General features: G+C 33.7%; 2 protein-coding genes across 2 annotated transcripts in view; both read left to right on the top strand.

Annotated features, from left to right (window-relative positions):
- Window positions 1–1,421: 1,421 nt before the first annotated feature.
- LOTGIDRAFT_159395 (hypothetical protein) lies at window positions 1,422–3,639 on the top strand (the record flags this gene model as incomplete). The annotated part of the gene is made up of 2 exons (XM_009053714.1): window positions 1,422–1,512; window positions 3,383–3,639. 2 exons carry the CDS (start codon window positions 1,422–1,424, stop codon window positions 3,637–3,639), a joined length of 348 nt encoding a protein of 115 aa, XP_009051962.1.
- A 14,113-nt stretch (window positions 3,640–17,752) lies between these two features.
- Window positions 17,753–22,398, top strand: part of LOTGIDRAFT_214221 (hypothetical protein) — a gene marked incomplete at its 3' end in the record, with an annotated part of 33,008 nt that continues 28,362 nt past the window's right edge. The window contains exons 1-3 of the mRNA XM_009053715.1: window positions 17,753–17,818; window positions 21,412–21,585; window positions 22,139–22,312. Of these exons, the coding sequence (XP_009051963.1) occupies window positions 17,767–17,818; window positions 21,412–21,585; window positions 22,139–22,312 (400 nt within the window). The 5' untranslated portion in view covers window positions 17,753–17,766. The remainder of the gene's footprint in view (window positions 17,819–21,411; window positions 21,586–22,138; window positions 22,313–22,398) is intronic.

A 22,398-nucleotide genomic window follows, 5' to 3' on the forward strand; every position in this document is an offset into this window, starting at 1 on the left:
GATATATTTAAAAAAGATTTAGTTATTGCTTTTAAACGCAATAAGAATCTTAATGATATTTTAGTCCATGGTAGACTTGAACCCAAAGCTCAATAGAACTTTAATATCAATATAAGTAATTATATATATATATTGTTTTTACAGACTATTGGTTCATCTCCATTATAATTTAATACTCTCTCTTTAGTTCATAGGATGTTGGTTACAGAAACAGAAAACGACGAACTGCATTCACATTAATATATATACTCTATTATTTTATAATTATTTAATTCGTAATTAGTATTACTTTATAATTTAATTTCATTGGTTTATAAAAATCACGTTAATGTAGCTGAATTTTCACCCCGACCTGTGCTTTCGTAATTTCAATTATATGTTGTTACATCCACTATTATCTAAAACAGATCTATGTACTGAAGCTCAAATACGCCATGTTTTTGAATTTCGAATTTGAAATTTTCTTTTTGAATTTCGAATTTGAAATTTTCTTTTTGAATTTCGAATTTGAAATTTTCTTTTTGAATTCATAAAAAGGCTTTGTAAAAATACTTTTGAATTTATAGATTAAACTTGTTAGAGACTGTGTGCATATTGGAAGCAGACGTTGGGGGGTTAATAATCATTCAACCCCAAAGCAAGCGAGGTCAGCTAGACACTCCAGACAGGAGTAACTAGGCCACATAAAAAAAACAGTTGGTGATCGTCCCAGCCCGTGTCCGAAAACGGCCCCGTCCCTGATATTTTTTTTACAGAATAACTGTAATATAATAGGAAATACCACCCGAAGATGAAACTACCAAATTCCGTCAATCTAGGGAGGCCCATTGGATTGAGACATTGAATACAGCAAGACCTATAGGACTAAATATTCATCATAATGTAGGCATAGCACCCTTTGTTGTCCCGTTTAATACAACCAGCAATCGAGCAAGCAAGATAGTTCATGCCCACTATAAGAGCCTTCAAGAGAAATTCCCCCATGTCTATAAGCAGAAAATGATAGTTGCATATTCAAAAAATAAGAACTTAAATGATAATATTGTTCATAGTAAACTAAAAACAATCAGTATACATAACAGATACTATACTTCTCGCCCATCGGGCGAGTTATTTTTTCTGATTTCAGATCAAAATAAGAACAGAAGAAAACCCAATATCAAGACCCTTAATCCTAATTTCTAAATAAAGTGTCTGCTCCACCCTAGGCCTGTACATTTGGGAGAATCAAACCCTCCCTTCCCCGAAATGTAATATAATAGGAAATACCACCAGTAGGTCCCTCTAGCGACCATAGAAGGAACTACAACGCGCTGCCATCACAAGGGTCACTATCCTCACTGCTCGAGGAAAAAAGGTGTATCAAGACGTAGGGTGAAAAGACAAAAACCATGAGCTGTTATTTGTTGTATAGGCCCACCATGTGGCAGGTTGTTCCTTTTCAAATGGAACAGCTCTCAGATATCATGTGTATGTTAAAAGGCCCAAAACACGAAAAGCTTCATTATAAAGGTAGAACTCTTCTTAAACACAAGTATTTGTTAGACGCTTCTTCTAAAACTGTCCGTTTTTAAATTTTGAGCGTACGATTCAGGCAAAAAGGTTTTACATTCATAAAGACATTTTCGGAGCCACCTTGTAATGATATGCACCTAGGGAGGAAATGATTGGACAAGAAGGCACTGAATTTTAAGCAATTTTACTAATTTACAAAAACAGAATATATGCAGTCTGTGGAATATATTTTCCTCAATTTATTGTTTGCATGCTTCTGGCGAGGAATAAAGAAGTATCAGCATGTGGGCTTAAGTGTTTTAGGGACCCATGAAAATAGATAAATATAAAAATACCCCCCTCCCCTGATTGCGTAAATTGAAAGGACGATCACCAATTTTTGGTCTTATATGACAAAATTCAATTTCATTCAAATCCCCTCTCTCATAGTGCTTAGATTTATATATATTATCAAGCAAAAACGGTTAATATGTTTCAAAAAGTGAATGGTTCAAATTAACCAGCAAGGGAACTGGTAATCTCCTCGTTGGGGCAGTGGCTATTTACCACTGGCGTGATAAGTGTGGTAAATAGTCATAAGTACCCTTACAGCAATATACCACGGCGTGGTAACTTGTTAAATTAGGTCAATGTCACCATGGTAGTCTATGGAGAAAAAACGTGGTATTTAAATTTTACCACGTTTTTTTTATTTGTTGGATTTCATCCAATTTTATTAATATGTCAAAAAATCACACTTTTTAAGTTTCAAAAATATAAATATTGTGCACATTTCACATTGTTAGCTCACTAAAATAAGCATTTTAATATCCCTAGCGAAAAAAATATCCGCCATATTTAATATCAGTGACTGTGGTTTTCAGGCATTTTGGATGCTAAATTTCACAGTCCAAAACATTTCTACAATCGCTTTATGATGTAAACTATAAGGAATGCGTCAGAAATTCTTTTCATTCCATTGCGAAAAGTGTGAACAATCTATAAGTTCCCCAAACAGACATCCATACCCTACATTTTATTAATTCACACCCAAAAAGACAAATTTTCTCTACATTTCATTATCAAATTAACTCATTTAAAAATAGGATGAGATGATAGGAAAGGTCCCACTCCTTATTTTCATCATAAATATACCCTCAGCTAGATATGTTTAATAGGTTAAATCAACTCAATTAAAGCGAGGTAACTCTGTTTGAAAATGCTTCAGACCAAAATGTATTTTTATAACCAAAAGGCGTGGCCTCCCCATATATGTTAAATGAAGGAAATTATTTTGTTGAATAGGGTTGGGGGGCTCTTTTGATTATTCTATTAATCATTCTATCCCTAGAAGAAATCATTGGAAAGAATTTTAACAGTTCCAAATATCAAACTTTGGAAATGTCTTTTCAAATTGAATGTTTCTTATATGATTGACTGAGTTAAAAAACCTTTAAAGTCAACAATACCGTATTTTCCTACCTGTGGTCAATTAGGTATTGAACTTTCATTTCCCTTTTCTTGGCCAATTCTACAGAAATCTTTTCACAACAGGAGTAAATATAAATATTCATATTGAAAAAACACAAGGAGATGAAACCGAGTACAGTTTATTATTGGAAGAAGCAAAACATTGAATTAAAATAGCAGAAAGAAGAATGATAAGAATTGAATAAAAAAATACCCTTAAAAAATTTAGCCAAAAACTTTAGTTAATAAAATAATAGAAGCTATTGAAACAGCTTACAATGTTAAAAAAAAATCAGCATAACTAAAAAATAAATTGATGAATACAAATATTGTAAAGTCAGAGACGATATAGACTTAGAAAGAATTGATGCGAACGCAAAAGAAGGTGGATTTTTTACCTTTCCTACCGATTAAGTAGCTGAAGGTATAGTTGCCACAGTAACTTCTGTCAACGATAAGAAGGCAGTGGATGATAAAAACGCCGAAGAACGTAGACATAATTTAGTAATGGAAAAGGAAGCATGGAAAGCAGCTACTACAAAAGATTCGGGAGTGGCAGATATATTAGGTACAGTTAAAGAATTTGGAAAACGATTTGGGGAAGAAACCAAGAAAACTGTTAAACAAGGATTAAATAAATTAATAGATAATATTGATACAGGAGAAATGCCATAGTTTTTAAAAACATACACACTGGAGAGGGAATCTTTCTTTCAAAGTATAAAGGAGAAGGAGTGATTTTTGGAACAAAAATATAGAATGGTAAATAGATCAAAAATGGGAAAGAAATTCAAACATTCAGAAATATTTCCTAGTAGCCCAATGCTCATGTGTATATGCGGTAGTTCCGGTTCTGGGAAAACTCATCTCACTTTTAACATGTTGACAACACCAAACCTTTTAAATTTCGATTCTCTGTATATCTACACAACAACACCAGAGCAATCGTATTATCAATTCCTCAAAGCTTTAGATTATTTATGTTCAAGACATATTTCAAAATATAAAATTCATTACCTAGGCCTGCACTTTTATGGAATTTTTATTCTCAAATCACCTTAACACCGATAGGATCCAACATTACAATTTTTGTGGAAATATACATTACTTACTCAGTGGCGTAGCCAAGATTTCATTGACAGGGGTGAGGGGCACCTTTGCCCCCTTTTTGGCTTTTAGATTGCACTACCCTCTAAATATGCCACTGTAGTTACTTGAAAAAAGGTAGTAATATAAGATTTCAAAACTTATTCCCAAACAAAATACCTCTTACGATCATTTGGGTAAGATTAGACCTGAATTGATTTTGAATACTTGTAATAAGCCTGCTTTCCAATTCATTCACAAGGTTAAAAGTAAATTTTGACTAATTTGTAATTAAGATCTATTGCCGAAAGAGCAAATGAATGTACACTAAATTTCATACAACGCGGAACTTTTTAGATAGGTTTGAATTGAGAAGTATTCAGCCTTGAACCACGAACTCTTCAAAGTCGGCTTGGACAATTATTTGTAAACAAACGCGACATTTTGTTTTCCAAAAGCGAATTTTTGATGAACATGATGAGTTTTTGAATTCAAAATCGTTATTTTGAATCTATAGGTGGTTTTAGGCAATTTTTGTCGAAAGGAATATATACCTTGTTGGGGTACAACATTATTCGAACAGTACCAAGACATGGGGGAAAAATAATTCTATCATCATCAGCAAAAAGGGTCACAGGCATATATAATTTCAAAGTCAAAAGTATTTTTTCAAATTCAAAAGTATTTTTACAAATTCGAAAGTAAAAAAAAACTTTTCGTATCTATGGACTCAATTCAGGGACTTATTAAGACTTTTACTTTAACCATTTAAAATTCATTAAAAAACAAAACAAAAATTTATCAGTCTGGTAGCTTAGTTGTCATGCTTATAATATATTGATCATTAGTGAGAATAGAGTACTACAAAGTGATCTAAGTCTTTTCAATTAGAAGATTATCTTCAATGGTTTTAGATCCCTAGATCGCCCACATTATCGATCAGTTTCTATTCTTCCGTCAAACTGTAGAGTGACTGGCCTAAAGTTAACAAGTCGGAGCCTAAGATAAAATGAGATGAGATTTTACCTCAATGGCTACTATTTTGAACTTAGTAGTCACATCAGTGTCTATCGTTTCTGTAAGACGGTTTGCTCCAATTAAAAACTCAAACGCCATCCAAGGATCTGTAGAGGGTAGATATTACTTTTTAATCTCCGATTTTTTGCCCACATTGTGCTATTCAAAAACAAAGATACAGGAGCCCAAAATTATGAATGGGAAGAGGACACCCGCCAAATGTTTTCTTTCATATAGTAAAATTGTTAATTGTCTAAATTTTCTCTACTTTTGCTTGAAAACATATTGCGTTTAAAGTAAATGCGACTCATTTTATTCCACATTATTGAACAGCATACCTGATGAAGGCCATATTGTTCATTTGAACGGTAAAGCAAAAATATGGTTATACTTTTAAATATATGATTTTTATTTATTATATGTTTACTGAACATCCATTAAGGATTACAATTGGGTAAACGAGACAGGTAGTCACAATTTAGAATTAATGGACTGAAACCAGTACCATTACCACAAGGTCTTGATACGTATACACCATGAACACATTCTCTGTAGTGAGTACAATTTGCAGGATCTTGTATAATTCCACCTCCAGAGCAAGCTGCAACATACAAATTTATAAAAAAAACATTAAACATGTGAAATTTGCGACGAAGATCGATATACTAAATACAGAACAGATAAAATTTGTATTCAGATATAAATACGTCTGATTGGTAGATGATCGGATTAATTACATAGAACTTCACGATGTTGGCCAAATTTAATTCTATTCTGCCAGAAAAACATTAACCTTTAGTTTAGTTTTTTATTTTTTGTATGCACCACATACAATTATCTTAAATATATTTGAAAATTGACTAATTCAATGCTAAACTTAGAGTTACTTTGCTACAAACTTTAACTTTTATTTTCTTTCTGTACATCAGTAGAAATTCCCTTTGTCTATTCTTCTTAATATGATCCTAATCTATACATGATAAAAGAGTCTAAAACCTTGGTCAACAATGGACAGATTTCATTGTGAATTTGTCATAGTTTGAAACTCTATGGACTCTATCCTCGCATCTTAGAATTGTGAAGGTTACCAGCAAAAGAACAATTTTCTTCTCTCCGGTGGAACAAATAAATGCCAGAATTAATGTGATATGAAATCCTTTTCTAGTTTTCACTTTTGCAAGATGTATGTAACATGAAGTTGCCTTATTTTAAATCCCCACTCCTAAAAAGAGCATGTAAAGGGTCCTAGGCGATCTGCGAATTGTCTGTGTTACCAAAATCATCTAAATTGTCTAAACTAGATCCATTTTCAAGCTCTAAGAGCGACAAGTGGAATTTCAACTGATTTATATAGAGGAATAAAATTATTTTCTATTCGAACCACACACTAGAATCTCTATATAACAAAAGAGTATAAGAGCTTGGTCACCAAAACAGGTTGCATTTTTGAAATTTCTCTCATTGTCGTATTTTTAGTTCAAAACTCTATGAACTTGTAAACATTATCAGCAGGAGTTCGTTACAAGATTTCTTTATATTTCCTTCCCTCAGATTCATAAAATAAATGCCATTTCTTAATTTCATTTTAAAACAAATCGATGTGTCATGCAGTTGTCTGGATTTAAAATCTGGTGTTGGTTGGTTACGAATTCTCATGCAACAGCTTCCTCATTTCCGACAAACTCTTGTGGAATTGCAGGAACCACAGGCATCAAACGAAGAATAGGAATGTCCCAAATAGAAGTCAAAGGTGGCCCCGATACAGAACGAAAGGCTAGAAAACCTCTTTACAACCACCTTTAAAGTTAGTCCAGAGTAACTTAAAGATCAGCATAAAATTAGCCAGTTTCTTAATATATTTAAGATAATTTGAAGTGGTGCATACAAAATATGAAACTAAACTAAAAGTTAATGTTTTCGGGCAGAATAGAATTAAATTATGTTGAATTCTATTTGGTGTATACGGGCAAATATCAAAATCAAATCATACCTTCAATGACTTCAACTGACACAGCAAAGTTGAGAAGCAAAGCGAAGACAAACATCATTTTGTAGTGCTGACTTTTCATCTTGTATAATAGGTTTGTTACTAATGATACTGAACACCATCGAGATATGGGCTTTATATACAATTTGGTTATGTAACAACAAATCAATATTCAGATTAACATACAAGCCCACATTACTGCTCTTCGGTTGCAGAACTTAAAAGGGACAGTGTTAGATGGTGATAAGAACATAGTCTCATAAAAGCACTGGCGTAGGTCACAAAGTAAAGATTTATGATTAAACAAAGTGCAAGTTAAAGGTTAAGATAATAAAATACGTTAACTTTAGATGTCTCTAAATTACTATCTGTGGTGGTATCATTTATTTAACTGAAATAGCTGAAAATATAAGAGTCAAGATTCTTCTGATATATCAATAATCATCTTAAGATAAAACCTGTATTGTGAAGCAAAATCTTGTCATGTACGTATAAGAAAATAGGAAGAATTAATAGAATGAGTCTTTGTATGAAATTCAAAATCAGAGAGGTGTACCATCGAAAAGGATATTACTGAGATTTTTATTTCATCTAGACACGAGGATATTGGTCTTGTAGATCCTGGTAGTGGCTTCTGTTGATATGAAAGGCATTAATGACAGTATGATTGTAGGTGTTAGTGATGCAAAATTATTACTAAAGACGATGTAAATTAGGCACTAAAAAATATTTCTATATATATGCTGTTCACTTCTATGCATCTACTAGATCAAACTGAATTTGTTTTAAGATGGTTGATAAACTGGATTTGGTGTTGGGCCTTATACATGCTCGATAATTTTAGTAGAAGCCTTCAGAATAAGTTTTAGATTATTTCTCTACAATTTGGCATTTGATTATTATATCGAGCCGTGATTCTCGAATGTGTAACTCACGAGGCCGGCTGTATTTCAGTTCGATTATGTTTTATTACCACATAAATTGTGATTCACTCTTGATCGGGCTAAGTACCCAAAACCAGCCGATGAATCCTACAGAACTCTTGTTCTGTTTTGCAAAACCAACGTGTGCTGCCAAAAGAAAAATTAGAGATATGAAGCGAGTGCCATAAACCCGAATCTGTTTTAGGGCGGTCCGAGCGCCTCTCCTTCTTGCAAATAGTAATGGCTTTTGCTCCTTTTTCAACCAAATAATTAAAATTTGAAAGTAATGCATACTGAGAGATGTTGGCATATTGTAGTATGGAATTAACTAAAATTATTTGTATATTGAGAGGGCTTTAGTTTTGATCTGATTTTGAAGATAATTGGTATACATTTACATATTGATGAGATCTCAGACAAGATACGTTTATCTATGCGTCTGAACTGCATGAATGAATTGAAGCAGAAACTTATATAATTAGCAGAGAACATAATGTAATCTTTCATACAAAGCTTGTACGCCTACTTTGGCATTTGGTAAAGCGATATACATTTACAAAGATGCTTGAAAACTAAGAAGCGATTACGTTTTCGTTATACAGGGACATTTACTATTTGCAAGAAAGAGACCGCCTAATATGGCTTCGGATTTATGGCGCTCGCTTCATATTTCTAATATTTTATATTTTTTGCTGTTTTGCAAAACAAAACAAGAATTCGTCGACTGCTCTTTGGTACTTAGCCTGATCAAGGGTGAATTACAATTTGGCATCACTGTTCTGCAGTTCTGTCAATTACAGAGGCAACGTATCGTCTTTGACGCATTTATGTGGTAATAAAACTTGATCGGCATGAAATTCAGTCGGCCTCGAGACTAACACATTTGAAAACCATGGCTCAAGATAATAATCAAAATATACTCCAAATATATCTACAACTTTTTTTGAAGGCTTCAACTAAAATTATCACACCAAACCCAGTTTATCAACCATCTTTAAACAAATTCAGTTTGATCTAGTAGAACTGCATATTTCAGAAATATTTCTTCGCGTCAAATTTACATCGTTTTTAGTAATAATTTTGCATTAAAAGTATGGCTGTCCTTTTGAGTTCTGCAACCGAAGAGCAGTAATGTGGGCTTGTATGTTAATCTGAATATTGATTTGTCTGCAGTTGTTACATAACCAAATTGTATATAAAGTCCATATCTCGATGGTGTTCAGTAAACATTAGTAACAAACCTATTATACAAGATGAAAAGTCAGCTCTACAAAATGATGTTCGTCTTGGCTTTGCTTCTCAACTTTGCTGTCTCAGTTGTAGTCATTAAAGGTATGATTTGATTTTGATATAAACATATTATTATAACAGATAATATCGTAACTTTCTGTAATGACCAAAAATTAATCTTGGTCGAGTTATATACAATTGTATAGAAAAGAGGCTGGCCCGGCTTTAAGATGCAAGGAAGACAAATTTTAAATTTCGATTTTGCTTTTATGCAATATCCGGTGGAATTTTTTCTATGGTGGAAGGCTCATATCTCATTTGATGACCTTGACCTTTATTGGGTCAAAGGTCATTGACCATGGCTATCCGTTGATACTTTCATAATTGACCTCAGACAACTACTTCCGCTTTATGGATGTCCAAAATCAGCCAAATTCGCATCTTCGGACTGCTCTAGCACGTGACCTCATTAACCAAGGTGGTTAATGTTTTTGGATTCTTAAAGTGCTTCTCATGCTCTTTCCAGCGATAGATAACAAAAGTTTTTTTTAAAGCCAAATTGAAATTTGTAATTTTCCATAATTTGAGTTTTTTTTTACAATCTCTTTGTCTGATGCTTCCGGTTTCACAACCTTACAAAGACAGAAAATATCGTAACTTTAGACTGTTCTGGCGCGTGACCTAATTAACCCGGAAGGTTGATTTTTTTCAGAGTCTCTTGCAATTTGCCACAGTAGCAAAGTCCCACTCTGTGCCACGTGTGGCTCTATTTTTTTTTTATCATTTTAGATAGTGAAGGAATGGCGTGTGGCCCCTGTTCGGACTCCTCACCTTAGTTTCCTAGAAACGTCACTGATGTATAGTATATCAAATTACATCATTTCACAAATCAACGTTTTACGTACTTGAAAGGAAAAAAAGACGCAAATATCAAATATCAAATTAATCCACGTTATGACCAATATGGATACCACATTTCATCAAAACATCATTTTAACTGCGGACCAGGCTTCTGTATTGAAAGGGCTGAGGACTTGTTAAAAGTTATTTTCAAACTTGTATGTTGCAGCATGTAATGGAACTGAACTCATAGAAGATCCTGGAGATTGCACACATTACAGAGAATGTGTTTTTGGTATATATATGTCAAGACCTTGTGCTCCTGGTACTGGTTTTAATCCATCTCTTGGAGATTGTGACTTTCTGTCTAATTTAACCAATTGTAATCCATAGTGTTTACAAATCATGTAATAAAAATAATATATATTTTGCTTTACCATTTCAATGAAAAATATGAAGGGTATAGGGGAATCAAATAGAAATTGTATCGCAGTGACAGGACATAGAGCAGACCGTCATAAAATGCTTTTAAATGTGGGAAATGTCACCGACAATTCGTTTGGGTGTGTTCGACGTCCTCAGGCCAGGCAATTTCAATAGCCCTACTGGCTTTGTTCCATCCAAGGATCCACATAGAGTAGCTATAAGGCCTACCGTGTTATCATAGGGTCATAACATTGTGGTATTAAAATACAATCCAGTTTCGACAGAGGTAGGTTGATGCATAGGCGTATGTATTATAATACCCTCGTGTAACCAGTTTTGACGGGATATAAAGTTTACTGTAGTTTTTATCACTACATATTATGTACTTTTCGCTGGGAATATTTTTTCATAAATCCATAAAATTTAAACAAAAAACCTTTAATTTGTCCAAATATAGCAGTTTTATGATGAATATTTGTGAGTGAAATTCTTGTACCAAACAGGTCCTCGAATTCCACGATTAGTAAACTGACATGTGTTTCAAAAATAGAAATACGAGAATATCTGAGCAATAAAAGAAAAATTCAGTAACTGTTCATGAAGTGAAAAAAAATTGAAAAAAAAAGAAGTTGTATCGTAATTTGAAATTTAAATACAAGTAATATTACGGTTTTAAAAACAATAGAGAGTGATTACATTATAACAATATAATATGAACCAGCTTAACTTTGACAGCTAGAAATTCATAAATAAATAGATGAAAACATGTGAAAGTCACATGACTTAGTGTAGCAGACGTCCATATATGTGACATCCCACATACAACTTTCATAGATATTTTCATTTGATCAATTTTTATCACAAAATTAAAAACATGCTAAATTGGTATTAGTACAAAAACGCCATTTGAATTATTTTTACTTAAAAATACTCGATTCCAGTGTACTCATGTGAGAATTAAGCCCAGTAAAATCTTCTTCAGTTTAAAAGAATGTTGATTTGCCTGAACTAATTCTTTAAAAGTGACCCTGTTCCGTTAATACCGGTCGGATAAGTACCAAACTTGGACATATCATTAGATATGGAGTCCAGGCTATTTGTAGAAATCTTCTTTCTCTCTCCCTTTTGTGGTTTTTGCATGCCTATTTGTGGGTAATTTATGGTCTAGATTTGGAATTTGATGTCTGAAATTGCATTATCTTTAAGATTTGGTGAGATGATGAGAGACCTAAAGGCGGAAGGCTAATTATATATCATATATTGAGACATTAAGGATTGGTCAGGCTTTCATTGGACATATTGGAAAGCTTTCAACGAGATTTCTGGAAAAAGTTGTACAAGGTTGAATTTTGTGTTTTAACGTGGGAAGAGATGCCAAATGAATTAGTGGATATAGATCTTGCTATACTCCAATTTTAAAACATGAATATTGTAGTTATCTCCCTTTACTTTACATGAAAATTTTACTTATAAATCTTAGCCCATATAATTACTGATCTATATAAATATTTATATATATCATTGGCCACAATCGATGACGTCTATAATATAATATTTTTAGATGTCGTTGGTCTATCATTAATGTAATATAGTGTTTTATGTTTCAGCACAGCTTTAATGGTTTACAAAATAACACACTGAACACATAGTCACAAAAATACTAACAATCAACTCAAATCTGTTCACCCTGTTCTATCTTCGTTATACTTTATCCATTGATGAGCTTCTGTTCAACTCACCAATGTGATCTCATCACTCTGAACATTTTCGCTTTTCTATCTTTTTGTCATTAAGCTTTTAGTTTTCATGTTGAAAGGACTGTTTCAGTTCTTCCCTGTATCAGGTTTTGGCGGGAAGTTTGTATTTTACAAATTTCACTGTATATTATATTCATATTTCATGGATTGTGTTGTTTATGTCAGGATTACTTAAGTCAGTTCTGGATTTTAAAGGTATGTTTATAATATAATAGTCTGTATATTGTGCTCTGTAAGGTTTTGCAAGGTTATTAATAAGCAAAGTGTATGGCAGCCATTTTGCATTCTGAAGTATTTTGCACATAGTTCTAGTTCAGTTTAGGTTCAGTTGTAGTAATTGCACATTATTATGGTAAAAATATAGTTTATATAGTTTAATAAGAGTATTTTCTAGGTTTACTAAGGTATTTCACCATATTATTTGCCAGTTTGATAGTTAGTTTAAACCACCATGTATTTTTGTATTTTGTATATTTAATATTTCATTATTTATATTCATCTTGTGTGACTAAAGTGACATTAGAAATATAGTGTGTTTTATGTATTAGCATAGTTATGTTATTTTAATCTATTCATTTTTCTGATAGTTATTATAACCACATTTATTGTACTTTCAGGGGTTTGATTTAGTTTTATTGTAATAAAGTTTTGAAACGTCACCCACTGTGTGGTCATTCATTTGCCTTGACCCCCACCCGATAACATCAATATGGCTCTGTATTCTATGTTCTACAAACGACGTAGGTGTTGACCAATCAAATCCCGCTAGGCAGTTCGTATTGTCTGGAATTATGTAATATGACCATTGTTAAGCTTTACTGGGCCAATTATACGATATTAAAGAATAAAAGTTCTGTAATATAGCTGTGAAAAAAAAAAATTTGGTTGTTTGCCTTCGTCTTATGTAAGTCCTTACGATATTCTATGTAGTTCCTTATACAAGCCAGATTGGATTTAAATGACTGGGTTGAATTCTAGATTGGAGATCATGATAATGAAGTTAACGAAAACAAGCATTAGGTTTATTTTTACTGTTCACCCTGCCCTAGCCTACATATCTATACTACAGTGAGAACATTTTTTCAGTTTATCGATGTAGAAATGTAGCAATTTATACATAAGTGTACACAATTTTTTTACATTTTTTTTTATTATTATCGTCACACGTCAATACGTCAGTTCACACGTCAGACGCGTCAAAGAACTGTTATATCTCACAAGTCAGTCCGTCAGTCAAGAAAATTTACTTCTATGTGAACTCTCTTAAAACAACTGTCTTAATTGCTGATAGACTCAATCGCAAAGTGGCCACGGGTGTTCCAGAAAGGTTTTTTTAAAACATTAGCTCGAGATTTAAGCACACCTTAGCATGTACAAACTCCAGTTCGTCATTAAACAAGTTTAAGAACTGGTCTTCGTCACACGTCAATACGTCAGTTCACACGCCAGACGCGTCAAAGAGATGAAAGCACGTCAGATGCGTCAAAGAACTTTTATTCCTCGCAAGTCCGTCGGTCATTTAATCAAACTATGCGAACTCTCTTAAAATACTGCCTTTGTGACTCAATCGAACAGTGTCCCCAGGTGTTTCGGAAAGTTTAAGCATGCCTTGATACGTTTAGTTTGAGTTTTGATCACACCTCACTAGGTCAAAACTTCTATCCGTCAGTAAGCACGTCAAAGAACTGGTCTACGTCAATACGTCAGTTCACACGTCAGGCGCGTCAAAGAACTATTATATCTCACAAGTCAGTCAATCAGTCAATAAATGTTATATTTGTAACTATTTGAACTATCTTATTTAGCTTTTTTGCGGACTGATGTGTATGAAGACACTGGCACTGATGTATTGGCTCATACTAAACCTTTCAGAAACACCTGTGACAGTTTCCCCTTAAAGATGGCTTCTCTTATTTTCATTTCTAAAACCATTAGGGAGGAAATTGTAAAGAGGGAAACCACTTCATGCCTTCCGACGTATTGACGTGTGACGAAGACCGGGTCTTTGACGTGCTTACTGCCGGACTGAAGTTTTTACCTACTAAAGTGTGATCAAAATTCGACCAAAGCGTTTTGAGACGTTTCGAGGCCACTTAACGATTGAGTCTGTCAAAAATGTAGTATTTTAAGAGAGTTCACGTAGTTATGTTATCATTTATTTACTGACGGACTGATTTGTGACGCGTCTGACATATATACTGACGTATTGATGTGTGACGAAGATCAGTTTTTCGACGTGGTTACTGACGTACTAATGCTTTCACCTACTCGACCTAAACGTTTTAAGGTATTCCTTTCTGGAACACCTTAGACCACTTTGCGATTGAATCTGTCAACAATTAAGGCAGTTGTTTTGAATACATTATTTTCTTCACATGTATTACCATTGCTCAGAGGAAGTATGGCGAATAACTAATTATTGAAAAACGCTATTTTTCATCAAAATGACACTTTGTTTTTCACCCCAGAACATCACGTTTTCATATGATTTCTGCATTTGCAATGTTCTGAAGACTGAACAATTGAAACAACTGAAACTAATTTACGATCTTTTTTTGAAATAATCACTATTTTATCGATTTGTGACAGGAAACAGTGTTTAAGTCTTAAATTGGCAGTACAATTTACAATGACAACGAGAACCAAACTTGTTCATGGAAGATTTTGTTTTTAAATTTACAGGTTTGATAGTTCTTTTTAAGAACTATAAGACATATATGAAATAGGTAAAGGTAAAGAAGCACAAGATATATGGGTTTGTGTATGAGAAATAGTATATTCATATACCTTGTGCATCCTTAAAATAATCAATATCATCATGACATTCAGTTTTTTTTTTCTTTTTTACCATAAATTTACAAACATGAATATATAATAATTGTGTCAAACACACGTACACACACGTTTATATATATATTGCTGATGGCAAATAAATAAATATTCAAGGACCATGGACCAGCGGCGTAGTGGCTCCAAATTGGCTGGAGGGATAGAAATCGTTCTGGCGCTGCTGTGCCTTTGGTACAATCCGATATAAAAAAAAACATGTAAATACAGACAATAATGCAAAATTCGAAAAAGAACTTTTAACTTATACTGCGTATGGTAGCTATGATAAATTAATAAGAGCATATAGAATCAGAATATCGCTCAGTAACAACCGAAAGGCGTCTTCACTGAGCCGCCACGGCGACGGAAAATTCGCTCAGAACATGTTAAGATCGTCACATGTCTCAAGCGTGGTATAAACGTGAATAATCCCCATTGAGATCGCAGGTTTAAGCGACTGATGTAAAGTTTTTAATATTATGGGACTTTATCTAGCGCTCTCTTGTGTTTGCCGGCGCCCAAACCGGTGTAACCGAATTATTCTCGAGACCCTTCCCCCAATTGGTCAATTAGTTCATCGTAATCGAGTGGGCAGCAAATCTGCCACTCATATGTCACCGGCAGCGTCTAATCGGTTTTGCACCATGGTGAGTAAGGAAGTGGGGAAGTACTTCATAATGAAAAGTTGTATAAGGTGTCTGGAAGAGAAAGCATACACTGCCTTGCGCCACACCTGTCATAGCTGCTTAGGATGGTATTCGAGATTTAAAGTGAATAAACATAAAATTTATGAATTTTAAACTTGGCGTATAAGAGCCAGTAGATATACCTGGTGTCATAAATAACAATAAAGGATCCTAATATAATCCGATAAATCCAAAAAACTTAGTAATTATCAATAAATATGCAATAACTATTGAAAAACGCTTAATATCAAGATTAAGCGTTCTTCAATAATTATTTGGTTTTATTAATTTTCCAATTTTACAGATTTTACAGGGATTCTGTTGTAAATTTATGACACCAGGTAAGCTAACTGATGAATATATACTCATATAGACCAAAGTCATAATTCACACCTAACGCTTCCAGCTTTGGCCATAGATGTTCTGTTGTAAAACAGCAATTTCAGCAGATTTCTGTAAATCTATTGTAGCCTTCACCAGCATCCATGTGTAAATCAAAGTGATGACATTCGAAGACCTTACAGAATAGTGCTTCTAGAAACCTTTTAGAAACTAAATTTGAAATGTTCAAGTTTATCATATTATATTCATGATGTGCCAAAATCTGAAAGTTTCGACTTAACTTTTAAAGTTCGTTATGCTTTTTGGAAATTGTTAGAACACTACTGTATGGATTAAAGTAAATTAAACTTTTAATTGTAGATAAATATCTCTACTACATATTCTGAAGCGTTCAACTAATAATATCGAGTCATTATAAAGCCAACCACCAGAACTAGGCCAAACTGCTTGATTAACAATAATTAGTATTTTAACGTTTTAAGATAACCCCTTTAATCAAATTCATTTTGATCAAGAAGATTATACATAGATATAAATAGCATTATAGCATACATTAGAAATATTTTCAGGTATAATTTACGACGTTTTTGATAATGAAAATGTTTCACAAAAAAGCGGAATGCCCCAAAGTTTTTGACCAATCATACCTTAGCCTCAAAAACCGGAATTTCATATAGCTGAACCAATCAGTAATAGTAGCATAAATTCAAGTCTCAAGTCAACCCCCCGAAATGGCGTAACTGGCCCTTTAAAATTTTAATTTTAAAATGTAATCGTAGTATTCTTTTTAACCTTTTTCTCAAGATTAAGAAAATATGCATGTTTTTTTTCTCGTTTAAATCGTAATGTTTAGATTTAAACATAAAATTTTCAAACTTTGCCTCGTGAAGTTTATATTCTAGTAAACTCAACTGGTTTATAAAATTATCTTTTAACTTAATTTTAAAATCGGTTTAATTTTACTATATTTTATAATCCCAAAGTCCTCTATAACATTTTACATTCTTCTTAACTCTTCTAAATGTTTAATTATTATTTTGAATATCATTGGTATATGTGTCTGATTTTATAGCAATTATTTTAGAAAAATTCAGACCCATTTTTGCATGTCTCTTTACTATTTAACAAAAGTTCACCCTCAGATCCTCGTCTGTCTCCTTTCACCCCATTAGCTTTATATTGTTCTTGCTAGAATATTGATCATCTCTGTTTCCGTTTAGCAAATTGTTTTGTATGCATAATTCAGTATCCAGTGCAAGGTAGTGATATTTTAAAATGTCATTTGAGGCCTCCAACTTTTGGATCTCAGCTTTACAGTCATTCATTTGTAGTGAATATCTTTAATTATACTTTAATTATCAATTTAATTATTAAAAATTAAATCTAAAGTTTAATAAGAGTTTTTGAAACAGGGTCCAATTTGCCATGGACAAGCAAATAACTTAGATTTTTATTTCTCGAACTCATTGTTCACATTTTCTAATTTTTTTTTCTATCTTGCAAATTATCTCCCTTATTAACGTTGGACTAACGTGTTGATATTGATTATCAGACTATCAATTTAATTTACTGATTTACAACATGAATATTGATTTTTCTACAGATGTTACATAAGCAAAATGTATAAAAGTCCATTGCTATCATGTTGTACCTATTATTTCCTCAGCGAAATCTGCAAAATGATGTTTGTCACCGCTTTGCTTCTCAACTTGGCAATACTATCAATTAAAGGTATGATTTGATTTTGCCATTTTATTGATGGATAACCTTTTCCATGATTTTCCCCACAAATATGCAAATTTATAAACTGAAGTAGTTTGGCTAAGTTATGGACAAGAACTTTAAAACAGTGTATATATTGATTATTGAGTTTCGTTAAAATCGGAAGCAAGCTGTAACATATCTGGTTTTAGAAAGACTCTGCCTCGAGGATTCTTAGAACGTTTCTTTAAGATTGTTTTTGTTACGATTGATCTTATGCTTTTGGAATAAGATGCCTTGAGAAATAATTAAGTCGCATTAACCGCTTACGATAAATGATCCGGACGAACTATTCAATATGTTGAAGTTTTGGAATATCAATGTAGTCATTACAAAATGCATGTCAATGCAACAAAGTACCAATGTCGATTGGTAAAAATACAAACAGTATATGGAAACTCTAAAATCTGATGAAATGCCACATGAATAAAGCTAGCATTTAACACTTTGAATTTGCTATTCTTCATCAGCCACTTTGCATTAGTAAGTCATGCAATAGCGACTTTTTATTGGTGAACATACACTTTATATGGAGTGATGGCGTATTCATTTACATACGGAAAAATACGGCGGAAATGTACGGATATCTATCAGTGACAGACCAAGTTTTTTGACTGCATTTTAACACATCGACATTGGTACTTCGCAGCATTGACAATAAAGACATTTTAAAGCATTTTGTAATAAAGACATTTTAAAGCTTCGACTGATTGAACAATTGTAGCAAGGTTATACCTCAATAGTAATAAAACCATGTAACGGGTCGCTCACAAATAGTTCTGTTATTGGGGTTAACGGGACAGTTTTTCAGACATCTGCTGTTATTAAACAGAGTATAAGTTTATTTCAGTAAAATAGGTCTACGACCAAACGGTACAATAATACAAATGTTGCATGAAATCAATTATTGTTGAATTTATTTACAATAATAAGTATACCTAGAACAAAAAGTTCAGCGCCATCAGATTTTGAACTATTGTTTCGCAAATGAATTCAATTCACAATAATACTTGATAACAGAGATGTATATATTGTTACGTAATGTTGAAAACAATATGTATTCGTGAAAAAAATCAACAACAGAAAGTACATATTATATTGCCCCAAATGCAAAGTATCTGTTTTTCATCTATAATACTATAGGGATAACTATTGCTAGAAGTGACTCATCAGCCAGTACTAGAGAAGGAAATCACATTGAAAGGAAACATTACATTCCACGAAGAGTTTAAAGCAGTGTTGTATTCAAAAGCACTGTGTATGACCCGTCAGCACTAATCACAGCAGCAACCCTATCTGGCATGCTACGTATCAGTCTTTGAATGTCCTGTTGAGGAATTTGCTGCCACTCCTGATGCTATGCTGCATCCAACTCTGTTACAGTTTGCACAGGAGGGTCTCTCAACGTACGGGACGTCCCAGAATGACCCAAAGATGTTCTATTGGATTAAGATCAGGACTGCAGGCAGGTCACGGTAGCGTGGTAATGGCCTCTTGTTGCATAATCTGAGTTACCGCTCTGGCTCGATGGGGTCTGGCATTGTCATCCGTGTACACTGGCCTCGTTCGAAGAGGGTGATTGTCAAAATGCAGAATTACAACAGGAACAAGGATCAGTCACGAGGTTTAGTTTGCAACCATAGGAGATACATTCCCATAACATAACAGAACCTTCACCACTCTGATACGTTGGTTGGACATGTCTCGGTGTAAAACGGGTGTTACGTTGTCGCCAAACACGAATTCTGCCACCCGTAACATGCAGGAGCATCCTACACTCGTCAGACCAATGGATGCGGCGCCATGTTGCCATGTTCCAGTGTGCTTTATACCCTGTCGATCGAAGACGGTTCCTGACAGTTGAATAGGAAACCCTCCTGTGAGTGTTCCAATTATCGCTTAGTTTTTGGACACTAAAGAAAGGAGTGCGTCATACGACTCGAAAAAGTACTCTGTCTTGACGGACAGTTGTAACTCTCGGACGCCCAGATCTGACTTAACGTCATTGGTTAGGGAATGTTTTTGTACTATTACGTTGTCTGACAATAGCTCTGCAAGACATTCTGCTATCTCGTATCACAATTTTTCGCCATCTTTCACCTGTAGATAATATCCGCCATAATCTCCGAAAATGTATCCATGAGAGAATCAAAATTTAATAATCTGTTCGATATATGACACAATTCAGTTGCCAGGTGAAATGTTGATTTCTCACTTTCCTAGACCACACGCTTCAAACTTGTTGCATGAGACTTTCACGTGAATTTGTTAATGTTTAAATCAATGTACGGATACTTTAAGTTCATTTAGATAATTGTCTCTTATTAAAATTTATGAACCATTCTTGCAGATCTCTATCCGACAGTTTTTTATTTAATTTGATTTACAAACATATGAAATGCGAATGAATATAAAACTTGCTTTACCTTCGTTACCTAGGTAATTCTTCGAGTTTATGTAACTATCTCAGCATAATGTATACTTGTTTGGAATATCTATCTATAGGCATACATACAAGTTTACGCCAATATTTTACACATGATGTATAATATTCACTAATATTTTTTCTGCCACATTCCCCAAGGGTTCAAACGTTCATTGAACTTTTAGGAATTCCAAGCAAAAATGTTCTGGTCATTCCTTATTTATCTTAGTTTACGAAAAACAGAAAGATTACATTTGTCACAAAACGTTTCTAAAACATGAAACTTATTGATATTTTTTCTGTCCTGTCCTGTTCTGGCGTTGAAATCCACCCTTAGGATAAAATGGGTAGCCTGGATAGTTCATCTAGATCTGCTGTTATTGTTGCGCTGTGATGATAAATTGGCCCGGACAAAAAGTGACTGATTTTTCTGCAGATAACATAATTTACACTAGAACTGTGAAGAGTTCCAAGAATGGCAACGAGACATTATCTCATGGATGGCTTTGGGCGGAGCTTTTGAAACTTCTAGCCTGTTAGCTTTCAACCCCGGTCCTTTAAAGCCTACATTTTGAGAACAAGAAATTAAAACTTTCGGGTAAATAGGTCGAGTACATAATTACACTCCAGAAACGTCACCTTAAATTCTCAATTTGTATAGAAAAATATAGAAATAAGTTACTTGACTTGCAAGTTGTTTTTCTTTTTTTTTGTGTCTGGATAATCTAGACCAACGAAAATTTTAATTGTTGTTTAGGGGAAATATACATCAATAATGTGACGTTCATACCATTTTATGGCCATTGTTTGCTTTCCATTCAGAGTGGAGAGTTATATATATGTTTTCATTCATCATGGCAACCGATATCGTCTTGGTTTGGCCTAATGTCTATTTTACGGGTATCTTAAACAATGATAAATCTATTATACTAAAATCTAGCCAAAAATATCTTCAAATGCAAATCAGAAAATACAAATTTAGCTCAACAAATCTTCAAATGCAAATTATCAAACACAAAACTCAACCAACAAATGTCAAAATACAAATTAATGACAGATTTGGATTTAAGAATTCAAATCAATACACACGAATTTAGAATTAAGAATTAATTGCAATGACGAACATTGAATCTTGCAGCTTGTACTGGGCCTGAACTTATAGAAGATCCTGATGATTGTACACGATACAGAGAATGTGTTAATGGTGAATATATATCACGATCTTGTGCTCCTGATACTGGTTTCAATTCATCTATTGGAAATTGCGACAATCTCTATAATTTACCCAACTGTAATCCAGACAGTAGTAACGGTACGTTTATTTTACAGATTCATGACACGGAGCTTTAGAAACGATGGCTTCTGGGTTAAATACAACAAAGTCCAATTTGGGTAGATATTAAAAAGTAAGTTTCTTGCAGACTGTACTGAATCTGAACGCATAGAAGATCCTGATGTTAATGGTGAATATATATCAAGATCTTGTCCTCCTGGTACTGGTGTCAATGTATCTCTTGGAGATTGCGATCAGCTCTCTAATTTACCCAATTGTAATCCAGACAGCAGTAACGATAATTTAATTCTTTAGATTCATGACACGGAGATTTAGAAAAGATGACTGTTCTGGTTTTAGTAGGTCAATCTTAATCACAAAAGCCCGATATGGGTAGATATTCATAATTTTGTATGTTGCAGCTTGTACTGAACCTGGACTTGTAGGAGATCCTGATAATTGTACACGATGTGTTAATGGTGAATATATATCAAGATCCTGTGCTCCTGGTACTGGTTTCAGTCCATCTCTTGGGATTTTAAGGACTTATCGTTCCACATGATAAACGTTTTTATGGGTCTGTATTTTTCAGCTTGTACTGGACCTGGACTTGTAGAAGATCCTGATAATATTACACGATACAGAGAATGTGTTAATGGTGAATATGTGTCAAGACCATGTGCTCCTGGTACTGGTTTCAGTCAATCTCTTGGGATTTGCGACCATCTCTCTAATTTATCCAGCTGTAATCCAGACAGAAATAACAGTAAGTTTTTTTTACAGATTTATGACACGGAGCGTAGGTTCAATGTCTTCTCTGGGTTCAGTACAGCAATCGTAATCGCAAAAGCC

The sequence above is a fragment of the Lottia gigantea genome (genome assembly GCF_000327385.1).
Source record: "Lottia gigantea unplaced genomic scaffold LOTGIsca_20, whole genome shotgun sequence".
NCBI lineage: Eukaryota > Metazoa > Mollusca > Gastropoda > Lottiidae > Lottia > Lottia gigantea.